This window comes from Pelophylax lessonae, assembly GCF_965119305.1.
Source record: "Pelophylax lessonae genome assembly, chromosome: 1".
In the NCBI taxonomy this organism is placed as follows: Eukaryota; Metazoa; Chordata; class Amphibia; order Anura; family Ranidae; genus Pelophylax; species Pelophylax lessonae.
The window spans coordinates 85,430,165-85,445,173 of record NC_138768.1 but is presented as its reverse complement, the minus strand read 5'-3'; the positions used below and the strand labels follow the sequence as shown (position 1 = coordinate 85,445,173).

Here is a 15,009-nt window from a genome sequence, read left to right as displayed (position 1 = left end):
AATGTTGTTTCACAAAAATTACTTTATGTTCTATTTAAAGTGTTACTAAACCCACAACAGTAATATCAGTCTGTATATGCAGTAAAAAAAGCATGCTTGTTATACTCACTGTGGATCCTAAGGGGTTAATCCTCTGCATTATTTAAAAAGGCTGTTTGATTCTGTCTTCTCTTAACCTCCCCTTCTTCCCCTGTCCCCAATCTATTTGCTGATACTACAGAGCCTTGGGGGCACCCTGCACATGGTCAGTTTGGTGTGTACTGCTAGAGATTTTTTTTTTTTTCTCGGGAGGGTGCATGTGATCAGCACAGGGCCAATCAGTATTGTCCAGACAGAGGGTCAGGGGTCATGCAGCCTCATAGGACAAGCAGGGGAGAATAAAAACTACTTCTACCAATTCCTGCCCGCTATGCGGCTCACCCAAACCATCGCTTGCTCATAGACTATGGTACTGCCCCCATATCCAATCCTTTTGGACTAAGATGGAATACTATGTTGCCTCTCTCACTGGTCTGGCCCCCCACATGGACCCTTATCTCCTACTATTCGGAAACTTTGATGTGGTCTTGCTAAAAATATCCAAAACACAACAACGCATTCTTACAACCAACAAAGCTTGGCTTGCATCATGCTATATGATTGCCAGAAGAGCCATATTAGCCAAGTGGATACAGCCTTCCCCTCCAAGACTCCAGGATGTGAGATTGGGCCTGCAGCAACTCCATGACAGAGAAGCCCTGGATGTCAACACTTCCAACCTCCGAGATTCTACCAAGTTCGACCGCAAGTGGTCCTCTTTTCAAGGTTTCACCCCACACTCCTAGCCCCACCCCCCAGGAGGCATGAATACTACCGACCTGCCACTCGCCAACACAGCCACTGAGCTATCTCTTGATCTGAATACAACACGATGAACTGCTGCTGTTCTGCGGATCTCTTCCTCATCTTGGCACATGGTAGGCTAGTTCAACCCAGTATGACGTCAAATTCCTAGTGTGCATTGAGTGGACCCTTTACTCCACCTCCCTTTTCTCGATATGGCATCACTTGTATACTCTCCCTTCGACACCTGGACATTAAAAAGACCTCCCCAGCGAGGTCACCATTGCGGACTACATCCTCTACGCTCAATAATATCTTGTGCTTGTAGAGGGTCATACAGTAAATTTTGCTTCTTTTACCCCCCCCCCCTATTTCTTCCCCCCCCCCCCCCCCAGACAATGCTAGACACTCTCTCCTTTGAGAACTCTGTTATTAGTATTATGATGGTGTCTAGACGCTTTGCTCATACCAGTATTGTTATGTTAATTCTTGTTCAATTGTTGTAAAAACAAGAAAAATCAATAAAATATTATTAAAAAAAAAAACTCCTTCTACAAGCTTTAACCAGACACTGATAGAAGTCACAAGACTGCTATATACTGCTGATAAGAAAAGGTATTTAGCAGTTTATAGTTTCTAAAATAATTGCATTTCCATGTTCTGTGTACTGTGGGAGACTAGATATAGTGAATACAGGATCCTGGGTTTAGTGACACTTCAATCCATAGACAAAAAGTATTCATGTGTTTTTTTCTCTTCCAACTGAGATTTCCCCAAATTGATGTTTGTGGTACAAACCATGGAAACATTTTTTGCAAATGAGAACATTTTTTTAATTTTGCCTTTACTTTAAATTAATTTAATTACATTACATTAGTGTTTTTTTCCCTGGTGGCTCAAACCGCATTATCTGCTTTTGGGGCAAATGGTAAGGCATCTATCTTTGGCATACTCATTAAAACATTGTACTAGGGCCAATTACCCTACCAGCATGTCTTTAGGGTTTAGGGTGGAATCCAGGGAAAACCCATACAAACTCCATACAAATAGGGTCCTGACCAGGACTTGAACCAATGACCCAAGTGCTGCAAGGCTGAAATGATAATCACTAAGCTACAAAAATGAATAAACAAGTGAAAACAAAAATGAAAAAAAAAAAAGTTTAAATGTTGATGTCCACATGCTTTTGGCCATATAGTTGTTCATTTGCTTTTGGCAATATAGTGACATGTCTGCCACCCCATTTGCTAAATATGAGTGAAACAATTGTCTTTCATACCGAAAGTTTAGGCCCTTTTTCCACTTGTACAACCTGAAAGACGCATGACTTTGTCGCATGACTTTGATGTGTTTTGAAGCAATGCCTGTGTAATCTTGTGGTCTATGGACCATAAGTCGCATCAAAGTAAGATCAAAGTAGTGCAGGGACTACTTTGAAGTTGCTGGGACTTGAATTTGCAAAGATATGAATGGTACTCATTGGAAACCATGGGGTATGACTTGTCATGTGACTTTGCAGTCCCAAACCGCAGGACAAGTCACACAAGTGTGAAAGGAGCCTTACAGCAATAATGTGCTAACTTGGTGCACTTTACCAACTTTCATTTTACAGCTTCCATACAAGAATACCTGGTGATCATTTATTGAAGGTTCTTGTTCAGGCACCTCCTGTTATGGGGTGAAAACTGTCCCTAATGGTACCTCAGCCTTGTTACTTCTTCACAAGTATCCCTGTTGGTGACTAAAAGCACTTGTGTGAGTGCACATTACAGAGGCATGTTCTCCATTCTCACTGTCAGAAATTGGGTAAGGATGAGCTAAGGTTCCTGAACCTGAAGAAAACTCTCACATGACAACAAGCAGCTGGCCCAATCAGTTGATGTCATGTAATTCCAATGCCCACAGCTGCGCTTTACAAAATTTAAGAGATGCTGATGATATCAATGATATTGATGAGGAAAAGGAAAGCAGCCATTTTATTTATTAAACATTTATTTATGATTATCAAACATGGATTTATGATTAAGCAGATATATTGGATGTATATGTTGTGAGAAGTCATATTGTATAACAGCTGTTGTATTCAAAAGCCATTTACAGCTCCAGCTGTTAAGATTGCTATCTCGACCTTTGAAGACCTGTTTAGCCAACAAGCTTTGGAAGTCACACATTTATGTTAAATGTCCATTCTGCATATCAAAGAATGTCCTCAAAGACTGAGATGTATAAAGCGAATGAAAAAATAGGTGCTGGTAATGATGTGGGTTTATAGCATATGTGTACTGATGGTCAGTGAAAATATTCAAAGTGAATAAGGATATTATATATATATATAGTGTCCTTACCAATAAATTATATTAATATATAAATAGAAGGTGGACCTTAAAATCAATTATAATACCTTAATGTAGAACCATAATAATATGCAATGATCCGCAATGAGTATCAACAACAGTGTGCTGTCCCCGCCGGAGTCCGGCTCTTCCTCTAGCCATGACCAGACCCTCTGGGCCCTTTTACAGAAACTGCCTACTAGGGAAGACTTTGAGGCCCTAGCACACAGAGTAGAGACTGCTCTAAGGGGTGAACTATCTTGGTAGTGGCTGTGGAAGCCAGGGTCACTACATTGGAGGAAAACGCTGCCACTATCACTCAGTCTGTCACCGGTCTGCAGACGGTGAGACAGGAGACCATGGACCAGATTTCCCAACTGCTTCTGCTTCTGAATGATCTAGAAAACCGTAACCACAGGCGCAATATAAGAATACGTGGTTTACCGGAGGCTTCTGCACAGCCTGAGCTTAAATCCACTGTGACAGCTATATTTAACATGTACTTGGAACGTCCCCATGACACCAATATCAGCATATACAGAGTCCATAGAACTCTTGGACCTAGGAAACCAGATGGGGACAGACCGAGGGACATCCTGTGCTGCCTGCATAACTTTTCCATCAAAGAGGATATACTTCAGAGAGCTTGGCGGAAGGGGCCTATTGCCTTTGATGGTGCTCAGATCCTCCTACTACCCGATGTCTCTAGGAGAACCCTTCAAATGCGCGGCTGTATTAGACCCTTGTTGGAAAAGTTCAATGAGTTGGGGATCACATATAAATGGGGGCACCCTTTCACCTCATAGTGTAGAAGGATAACCGATCGCTCACTTTGAGGCACCCCTCGGAGTTGCCGGAGTTTTGCAGTTCCTTGGACATGTCCCCAGTGTTCATCTCAGAATGGTTGGCTTTTACTCTCCCAGCAGCGGGCTCTGGGGGGGCTCCACATGGCAGGCCGCAGAGGTCTAGACCAAATCGCAGACCCAGACGCAGGAGGTCGCAGGCTCCCCAGGATCATGAGCCCTGACTCTTGCCTTTTGGTTCCCAGAGGAGAGCAGTGTATAATCCAAACACTTAGAGTCCTGCCTTAGAGTCTGCTTCAGTTTGCCCAGCTACCCGAGCATATATTGCCGTGATGTTTCCGGAGACCCCCTTTTTTTTTGCAAGTCGGAGTTGCCAGAGTTTTGCAGTTCCCTGGACATGTCCCCAGTGTCCCTCCCAGACTGGTTGGCATTCACTCTCCCAGCAGCGGACTCTGGGGGGGCTTCGCATGGCAGGCCGCAGAGGTCTAGACCAAATCGCAGACCCAGACGCAGGAGGTCGTCGCAGGCTCCCCAGAATCATGAGCCCTGACTCTTGCCTTTTGATTCCCAGAGGAGAGCTATGTATAATCCACACACTTAGAGTCCTGCCTTAGAGTCTGCTTCAGTTTGCCCAGCTACCCGAGCATATATTGCCGTGATGTTAGCGGAGACCCCCTTTTTTTTTGAAAGTCGGAGTTGCCAGAGTTTTGCAGTTCCCTGGACATGTCCCCAGTGTCCCTCCCAGACTGGTTGGCATTCACTCTCCCAGCAGCGGGCTCTGGGGGGGCTCCGCATGGCAGGCCGCAGAGGTCTAGACCAAATCACAGACCCAGACGCAGAAGGTCGTCGCAGACTCCCCAGAATCATGAGCCCTGACTCTTGCCTTTTGATTCCAAGAGGAGAGCTATGTATAATCCACACACTTAGAGTCCTGCCTTAGAGTCTGCTTCAGTTTGCCCAGCTACCCGAGCATATATTGCCGTGATGTTTCGGGAGACCCCCTTTTTTTTTACCAGCCCTTAAGTCACACAGAGAGGTTCATCCTCAGGGACCTGACAGGCTCACCACAGAAACTTCTGGCGAGGCTACAGGGTCCAGCTAAAAGTAGCCTCTTGAAGGCACGTAAAATTTTCTACGAATTTGGGGACAAATGTAGTAAACCTCTGGCAAACGCCTTGCGTGCCCAACACTATCTATCTTACATCCCTACTTTGTCTATCTCTCGGCCGCAGGTCTTCCTTCCCTTTACGGAAGAGGAGACAGAGCTGCTCTCCCGACGCATCACAGAAGACGAATTTAGAGGAGCCTTAAAGGGGACCCCCACAGGGAAAGCGCCAGGACCCAATGGGTTCACGGTGTCCTACTATAAACTATTTCCTGACCAACTGGCGCCCCCATTTCACAAATGTCTTTAATGGACTGCTGGACAACCATGACATGACCCCTTACCTCCTGCATGCCAACATAACGGTCATCCCGAAGCCGGGCAAGGATCCGCTCCTGTGCGCTAGTTACAGACCAATTTCTTTGCTCAACTGTGACCTTAAATTGTTCACGAAAATCATTGCTGAACGGCTGAGTTTGGTTCTACAGTGGATTATCCCACTTATCTCACTACCGGTCTTGCTATCTGAAATTCGCAAATACGGGGACCTTTCCGACTTCATAGTCAACCTGCAAAAATCGAAAGCCCTCAACGTTTCCCTTTCTCCACATCTCCTAAATAATCTTAGTAGTAACTTCCCGTTCTGTTGGGACTCTCATTATATCCAATACCTGGGGACAAAGATTCCCGCCAATCTACATCTTACTTATAAACTCAACTTTCAACCCTTATTTATCGCATTCTCCAGGGATTTGGACAAATGGAGAACCCTGGCTATCTCGTGGTTTGGTAGATGCAACTTCCTAAAAAGGAACGTCATGCCACGTCTCCTTTTTTTTTCTTCCAAAATATTTTTATTAAATGAAATTGAACAAGTCATACAGCAAGACTGGAAAGGCATTTGGTGAACATAAAGTATTGCATTGAACAAGGAGAATACAATAATCTTATAACCAAGAATGGATAATAAGTCAACCTAAACGTATTGTCAAGAGGAAAGGTATTTGACAAATAATGAAAAGTCAAGTACATCGTGAGAAAGGATTTATCTTGAACATGCCAAAATTAGGGAGCTAAGTAAAGATCGGTTCATGGTTGTGAGTGAAAGGCATAAAGGGTTGGTAAAGATCCAACTATAAGAATAAGATCTCCTTGTGGTTTATTCCATAGCGGAGATCTGAAGGGTATGGAGAAGGTGTTGTCTAAGTGATAGATGGGTCAGCCATGTTGATTATGTAATAATCTAGGGGTAAGTAAATGTATGACTGGGCGCTTGTGGAGGGATAAGGTGGTATCCTGATGTGGCCAAATTAACCCTCCGTTCAAATGCGGTTGGGAGGGAGGTAAGGGGGGGGGGGGTAGGAGAGGGTTAGGGGGGGAGTCTGACTCGGTCCCTGTTCTGGGGTCGTTCACACTTAGTCTAATGTTAAGGGGGTTGGACCACGTCTCCTTTATCTTTTGCAAGCTCTACCGATTAAAATTTCTTCAGATTTCTTTCACAAACTCAGGACGCTGTTCATCCATTACATTTGGCAGAACAAACCTTTCAGGATTAAGAGGGTGCTCCTGCAACGCTCAAAGCTTAGGGGAGGTGTGGGTCTCCCTGACCCTGCCTTATACCGCACGGCAACCCATCTGAATAGAGTAGTGGACTGGTGTAGGCACTCATCCCATAAACTGTGGGTGGCATTGGAACAGGACTCAGTGCTGGTTCCGCTGGCTGGACTCCCCTGGGTCGTGCCGCGTTACTTCCGATCTCTCCCTCCACACCCCTTGATTGAGCCTACTCTGGTGGAGATCCATAAATATTTCAGATGGGCCGGGGTAAGCGGTTTCCCTTCACCGATGACCCCGATCATTGGTCACCCGGACATTCCCCCGGGTCTCATGGACAAGAAATTCCAATTGCAAACTGAGCGGAGTTTGGCCAGTGCTTCTGCTTTCTTGGGCCCTTCGGGTGGCACCATCCCTCCGCATTATATAGTGCATTTGATTCCTCCATTCTGGCAAGATGGAAGATCTGGCAACTGTCCCACTTCCTTCCTTCCCTGCCGGACCATAACAATTTCTGTCTTACCTCATTTGAAGACCTTTGTGTGGGTGATGGCCCCTTTACGGAAATCCCTTTCATGTTCTTACGGCATCTTAACGACAATCTCATCACATGCTGATCCCCCTTTTCTGAATAAATGGGAAAGGGATCTTAACGTTACGTTCTCAGACGCTCAAAAGAACAGGATCCTTTTCTTTGCCCATAAATCCTCCTTATGTAGCAAATACCAAGAGGTTACCTATAAAATTCTCACGCGCTGGTATCAAACCCCTTCCGCCTTGGCATCAATGTTTCCCGGCCACAGTCCATTGTGTTGGCGCTGCAACACAGAACCGGGCACACTTTTACACATTTTCTGGGAATGCCCTCGGTTGCGTCCCTTCTGGCTGCAGGTACTGGGGATCGTTCACAAACTTACTGACATCTCCCTTACAGATGATCCAGCAGCGGTGCTCCTTAATTTAACCCCTATGTCTAGCAGGAAATACAGTAAATCGTTATTGAGGCACCTTCTTAACGCTGCTAGGGCATGCATCCCCATCGCATGGAAGCAACAATCTCCACCTACAGTTTCCCAATGGTTTGCCAGGGTGAATGACATTCAGCGAATGAAGAGTTTGGTGTCTTCCCTTGAGGACAGGATGGAGGTCCACAGGGATCGGTGGCTGCATTGGGACATGTTCCTATTTTCGGATGATTATCTGACCTATTCTTAATGATACTATTACTCTGAGGGGAAACTAAGTGTTCTGGTATGTCAACAGTGTCAAGGTTCCCCTTACCTTTCCCTTCCCACTCCTCTCTCCCTCCCCCCCCATTTTTTTTTCTTCCCCTCCGTTTCTTCTGCTGCACCTCTTCCATTCTTTTCCTTTTCTCATTTTACGTCTATTCTTAACCTTTTCAACCTCTACCCTTTTCTCATCTTGCAAAAAACTTGAAAATGTTCTTAGGTATGCTTTAACCAGTGGGCCCAAATGATGCGGAGAACAGTTATATGTTCTTCACCTTCCTATCTCCTGGTTTACTCCTGTATTTTGTTTGACCTGGCAGCATTATTTAGTGCCCATTTTCATTCACTCTTTTTCCACCAAATTGATGTACGTTGATAGCCCTAACTTCAACAAGGTTCATCATGCTGTATTAAGTATTGTTTTAGGTGCAGAAAACTATTGCACAGATGCAATTTCGTTTCTTTAACGTTCTTGAATCACTTAGCCAATATTCATGATTATTATTATTATACAGGATTTATATAGCGCCAACAGTTTGCGCAGCGCTTTACAATGTGAGGGAAGACAATACAGTTACAATACAATTCAAAACAGGAGGAACTAGAGGGCCCTGCTCGTTAGAGCTTACAATCTAGAAGATGTGTTTCAAGTACCTTCCTACCTGTTGCATTGAACCTGTTGTTTGGATATTGTTATTACTGCTAATTGTGTTATCACTCTGTTATGTATTATTGCATACCTTAAAAAAAAAAAAAGGTAGAAACAGTATTTTATGAAAAATTGTCTATCATACATAGTGCTTTGGCAAACTAAATGATAGGTTTAATTATGCTTTTAATAACATGGTAATTAAAACCATGAACATCTACAGTACCTTCAGCTGAAATATGGGGTGGTAGGACCCTCAATGCAGTTATAGTGGGAATGAGATAAACACTTCTTAAATGATAGTGAATATGCTGTACTATTTTCCCCACAGGTGAAAACTGAGGAAGATGATGTTGTATCTGATTTCTACAGCAGTATGAATGATTTTAACCGAGACATCAAAAATCAAGACTATAGGCAGTCGTCTGGCTCTAGCACTTTTAGAATTCCGATCCTGTTTAGTAGCAAAAGCAACTCGAGGAGGACCTCAAGTTCATCCTTTAAGGAAGCTATAACGTCATCTTACAAAAAGGTATACAACATTTATCTGGTACATGACACAATGGACATCAGTATATGGGTTGGCATATTAGAAATTATGGTGCTATATCTTAAAATAATATTAGGACAAAATCCAGTGGAAGTGAAATATTCTATCAAACCTGGGGTGGCCAGAATTCTCAGAGACATTGTAGGAAAGGAAGGGTGATATAGTTGATTTAAAGTGTAAATTGAATGTGCTCACCTAGATTCTAATCAAATTGCTCCTATACCAAAAAAAGTCCTTCAACTCAGTGGGTTTATCTCAGGGGTATACTCTGTGCCAGCAATGCAAACACAGCCAACGCAAAATATCCTGGGAAGATACACAGCTGAATGAAACGAAAATGTGATGCACAGCAGCCATAAACATTTTATTACATGAAAATTAAAGAAAGTTATTGAGAAGCAGTACTTTTCAGAAGTATGCTAATCATCATTTGCAATTATTAAAGTGTAACTCCAGCAAAAACTTAAAATTTTGTTTCAGATAAAGCAGGGAAATGTTTGAGTCTCTGTTGAGTTTTACTGCTATCTACAGTATGTCTCTATTATGGAGTTTTCTCACTTGCCAGTACAGGAAATAATGGGAAATCTTGTCAATGGGAACACAAAACCAAAAAAAAAAATTGTAGAGAGAATTGCTTAGTGAATGAATTCAATCCCTTGATAGGAAAATGTAAAAAAAAACATATTTTTGCTTAAGGCTGACTGGATAATGGAAATTTTTAGAACTTCACCCCATTTAACAAGCTAAGGTAATATTTCCTACCAACCCCAATAATGCCACAATTGGAACATAGAAAACCAATGCAAGCATTACCTGCTGCACTACCACTGCAACACCAAGATGCACCATCTAGAAAAGTATAATAAACATTTGCCCTATCGTGACAAAAGTTTGATTCTAGGTGTACTGACACAGCACACTATTCTACCAACAACCATTCACAAAATGTGCGGGGGCAGCAATAATTAGGATCCAACTGAAATGTTCTAGAAAGTGGTCCAGAACATTTTTATATTCTGAAAAGCATTATTGACAGTTAGCAGTAGGATGTGTGGGTGACTGTGTGCCACCATTGGCCATGGCTTATGTTGGCAATCCAGAAATCCAGCCTTGGAACAGTGGCACTGTGGCAGGTATATACTGGGAGGGTTTAGTATCAAACAGCATGGTACATAAAGAGGTTTGGTCCATACTCATCAGCCTTTACCAGGGCTTTTAGCCCACGTTTATTTTTCTCCATCAAAGTAATACAGACACAGTGGTAAGTCCCACATAAACTTAGGAATTCAGTCCTCCTCAACTTCACTTCAGTTTGTTTTATTAGCAATGATAGGCTTCAAAATGTGTATATAGTATTAAATTGAGGTGGGGACTAGATAAGGAGATAATAGCCTGAGCAGCCACCCATATCATTGCAATGATGAGTATTGCAGTCCATGTTTGGTTCCCATGTTGTTGGCTGTAGGGGGATACCAATGTTTAAGCCCAACTCTAATCAAAGCTTTTTTGCCAAGCTTTGCAAGTTATATCTACACATTAGGTAATATAACTGCCGCATTGACAAATAGTTGCCATATTGTTCCTTTTTGCATCTCTGCCTTACATACTTCATGTAGCTATTGTGTCTGAAATTGTGATACCAATACAGATGGCTGTTGATAGGGGCAGCTCTGCATTGTGGCACCAGGCCAAGTGAGTCTTCATTAATTCTGAATAAAGATTTAGGTAATGTTAGTTCTCCAACTGTGGCGGCATTAGCTCATGTGACCTAGAGTGTCTCCAGATCTCCTTGCTATGACATACAGGTGCATTTATGCATAGCTCCCAAATGTCCCTGATTTTGAGGGGCCATCCCTGATTTGGAACAAAAATCCTCTGTCCACCTTTCCTCCTCATTTGCCCCTCATTTTTATCTGATCTATATTGTTGTATATAAAATGCACTTTTTATCTTTCAAAAAGTGTTTCGCAGTGCTAACCCTTTCCTCCAGTTTCTACATTTCTACATTTGTAAACTTTAAAAGCCAGTTTAAAGAAATAGTAGCGGTAAAAAGAGCATGTGGGTTTAACTAACAATTTTTTTGTATAATTCCCCTTTAGGGGGGCGTGGCAGAGGGGTGCCCTATACCCACATATTTTAACTAATAGGTGTCCCTCGTTCCCGTCATAAAAAGTTGGGAGGTATGCATTTATGATCATTCTAATACCTTTATCCTGTGTCCCTAATTGCTCTCTAGTAGTTTTAAACATACCTCAATTTTGACTTAATGTACTGTATAATTAAAGGCAAAAGTTTTTTTTAGTTTTAGAGTAGAGAGGGATTAAAACCCCTCTTATGTTTTTTTTATTCAAACTGCATTTATTTACAGTACAGAACAAAACAGAATAGCATGTAGGTAAACTGTGAAATAAGATGTTGTATCATGCAGGCTGTAGGTTTAATACAAAACTGATGAGTTGGATCAGTAAATAGAATTTGAGAAGAGAATAAAAATATTCATAATACTGTAGAATAAACACAATGGCAAGATATGGCTTTCCAAATACAGACCGTTGTGCTTAAACCTTAGCCTTTAAATGCCATCTCGGTAATTCTTAGGCATGATAAAAGCAGTTTGCAAGGCTGGAAAGAGGCATGAAGCATCACTGTATTACCTCAAGAGGGCAGATAAAGGAAAGTACAAGTGGAGAAGAGGAGAAAAGGGAAAGGTGGGTATTCCACCATGGCTCTATGATGGCACAAGAGTATCATTTAGCAAGCCAGTCTCGGAACATAGACCAAGAAGCCCATGTTTTCCTAAATTTTTCTGATCTATCGTTCCCCTCTGAGAGCAGGTGTTCCAAACTTCAAATAGTACCTAGGTCGAGACCCATTCCACAAGGCTGTTGATTTCCTGTATATGGGAAGCAGGATAAAGACAGAGAACATCTTCCTTGGCTAGCAAGATTGAGCCCAGAATCATAGAAAGCAAGGCTATTCTAGGTGAGAAAGGTATTTGTGTCATCGTTACCTTACAATAAATGTTGAAGATTTTAGCCCAGAATGCCTGAATTAGGGGGCATTCCAACAATAGGCGTGTCATGTTCCCTTTAGAGTTGTGGCAATGGCAGCAGGTATCAGAGTAGGGCGGAAATGTATATCTGAGAATGCCCAGGCATCTATCCCATCTAGTAATAAGTTTTAACCCTTTTTCAGAACCTGTTTTAGTTTTTTAATTGCTGTCTGCAGTATATCTCTGAAGGAAGATTCACTTTCTTTATTTGTCCTGTTTACCATTATCACTAAGTGAAAGTAAAAAAAAAAAAATCCCAAATTTTGAGTTGCCTCCGGAACAGCACTCGAGAGAAAACTCCAATGGGGGACACTAGTCCTGGTTACAACTGGTGTTTCTCTCACTTCCTGTTGTGGCTGTGGGGCAGGAAGGGAAAGGGAATCTACTCAATGAAACACAGTTGGCAAAATAAATAAATAAATACAAATTGACAGGGGTTTTATCTATATCCAAAAAGGAAAAGCCGGAAAAAACTCAACCTATAGCTGGGGTGTCACTTTAAATTGTTACTCCAGATAAATGTATAAAATTACATTTAGCTCACAAATGTTTTCTTTGAAAAGTCATGAAATAATTGTTAAATTCAAGCATTGTACTTTCCTGAAATGTGTCTTCTATTTGAGTTGCCACACACACAGCTGATATTATTACATCTCACTTATACTGATCGTATAAATTTGTAAAGTGTAAAGAGCTTTGACTCCTAAGGGAGAAAAAGTGCTTTATGAATCTTAGCGGTATAGTATTATGTCTGTGGTGTCCAATCTCTTTAAGTAGATTGAAACTGAAGTCGAAGGTGGCCTTGACTGACTGTAAGCCTCTTATCTATTCCCAACAAGAGTGCAGAGCACACAACCACTACTTACTGTATCAAACTTTTAAGCAGGCCTGTAGTCCTAAGAACATTAGAGGATAAGAGGCGTCTTTTCCTTACACAATTTTCATATTAAAAAGGATCCCTGAACAAATAAGTAAAATATCTTCAAGTTCAACTGTATATTCCTTGCAGATTAAAAAAAAATATGTATTAGTTCATCTGATAAGTCTTTTTATTAAAAGAAGAAAAAATAAAATAGCAACAAAACTTAAGCTGATGTCTTAAGTGACCATTAAGATTATTTCTCAATTCTCATGGGTAAGTGGGGAATGTGGGCTCTCAGGAGATCAAAATCCCTCAACATTGTAATTGTATTTAGTATCTCTGCAGAGAGGGCAGGAGGTGGGGCAGTGGCATGCAGCCAGAAGTATTGCAGACTTGGACATGTAATAGCACTTATGCAGTCATGACTAGGGTAGCTCTGAGGTTACCACCTAAAACTCCTAAACAACCCCCCAAAACTTCACCACCCCTTAAACCCAATAAAATACTCATGACGAAGTGGGGTTAAATGTCCATTAAGATTTTTATTAAATAAAATTAACAATATATAACAAATGAATAACAATTTAACATAACAACAAAATATACATGCCCCCAGCCAGAAAACACTACCTCTGGGACATTAGCACCTGCCCACAGACCTTACAGATCTACCACTACCTGGTACCTATTATTGGACCACAACAGCAGTGGACACCATAGAAACCAATGGTATCCCACAAAAAGATGTTTAACCCTATTCAAGGGGTCCCAAAATTAACCATGTAATATTCCTTATCTGTATCATATAAAATTGAACGTACAACTTAAGAAGATATGTTTATTGTTGGTCTGGTTTTGTCTATAGGATTCTAAATATATTAGGATTCATAAAGTGATCTCAGTGTCGGAATTTGCCATGAAGAAAGACAATCTCTGGCTATCGGATGTCTTCCTTAAGGCTCTCAATTATCTGCCCTTGGAGTACAACTATCCTCTCTACAGCAGGATCTTTGATAATTTTGGCACCCATTACATCAGCAAGGGCTCAATGGGCGGATTGTATGACCTTCTTTTCCAGTACAGTTCAGAGGAACTGAAAAACTCAGGTAATCAAATTACAGGACAGCTGTGGGATGTAGGTTCTTACCTTGATGTAACACTGTATAAAAAGACCCAATTTTTTTGTGATGTGATGCAAATATAAGTATATTGATTTTCATAAGACTGCCAATGAATGAGTTATTGCTTGCTGTGAAATCGTTTAACAGACTTAAGCAATAGCAGAAGCGAAGGGCACACACTACTGTGTATTCCTAGAGAAAAAAACAGTTTTGGTCTATTTTGATGCTCTCTATTGTTACTTTACTCATGCCTACATTGTCTTGTTATTGTGCATGTCGCCAACCTATTTGTTCTTTGCAGAATATGTAAATAGATGTTGCTCTTCTACCCAATTGCCTTCTATTGATTGGAAAAAAAGGATGTGCTCATGATGAAGGTGTAAAGGGAATATATAGGGGTGGTGGGGAAGGGGGGCTTTGCTGATCCAAGACTTCATGTCACTCAGTATTTCATATGCATTTAAGTAAAATACTTTTTTTTTTTTTACCAAGGACAGTTTTTTGACAGATGAATTGCCCAGAAGATTATGATTAGAGGACGTATCCCACTCAAATCAACAGTTATCTATACATCAATAGACCCTGTGATAATGTATATCTTGTACATCAAGATATAATATTTATTTAGTAGCCTATATATGGGTTCACATATGCTTTTCTGGTGTGGTGATCTTGCTCTTTAGTGGCATGTTTTCCATAGGTTTGGCTAGGTTTATATACCGTATATGCTCGAGTATAAGTCGACCCGAGTATAAGCCGAGGCCCCTAATTTTACCACAAAAAAATGGGAAAAATGATTGACTCGAGTATAAGCCTAGGGTGAGAATGCAGGGCTGCGGGCATGGTACAGGAGAATGCAGGGCGGCGGGCATGGTACAGGAGAATGCAGGGCGGCGGGCATGGTACAGGAGAATGCAGGGTTGCGGGCA

The 15,009-nt window shown here is 41.7% G+C and overlaps 1 protein-coding gene across 1 annotated transcript in view; it reads left to right on the top strand.

Moving 5' to 3' along the window:
* The window catches only part of C6 (complement C6), a 164,518-nt gene that overhangs the window by 67,328 nt on the left and 82,181 nt on the right, over positions 1–15,009 (top strand). The window contains exons 7-8 of the mRNA XM_082261715.1: positions 8,827–9,027; positions 13,825–14,065. Of these exons, the coding sequence (XP_082117841.1) occupies positions 8,827–9,027; positions 13,825–14,065 (442 nt within the window). The remainder of the gene's footprint in view (positions 1–8,826; positions 9,028–13,824; positions 14,066–15,009) is intronic.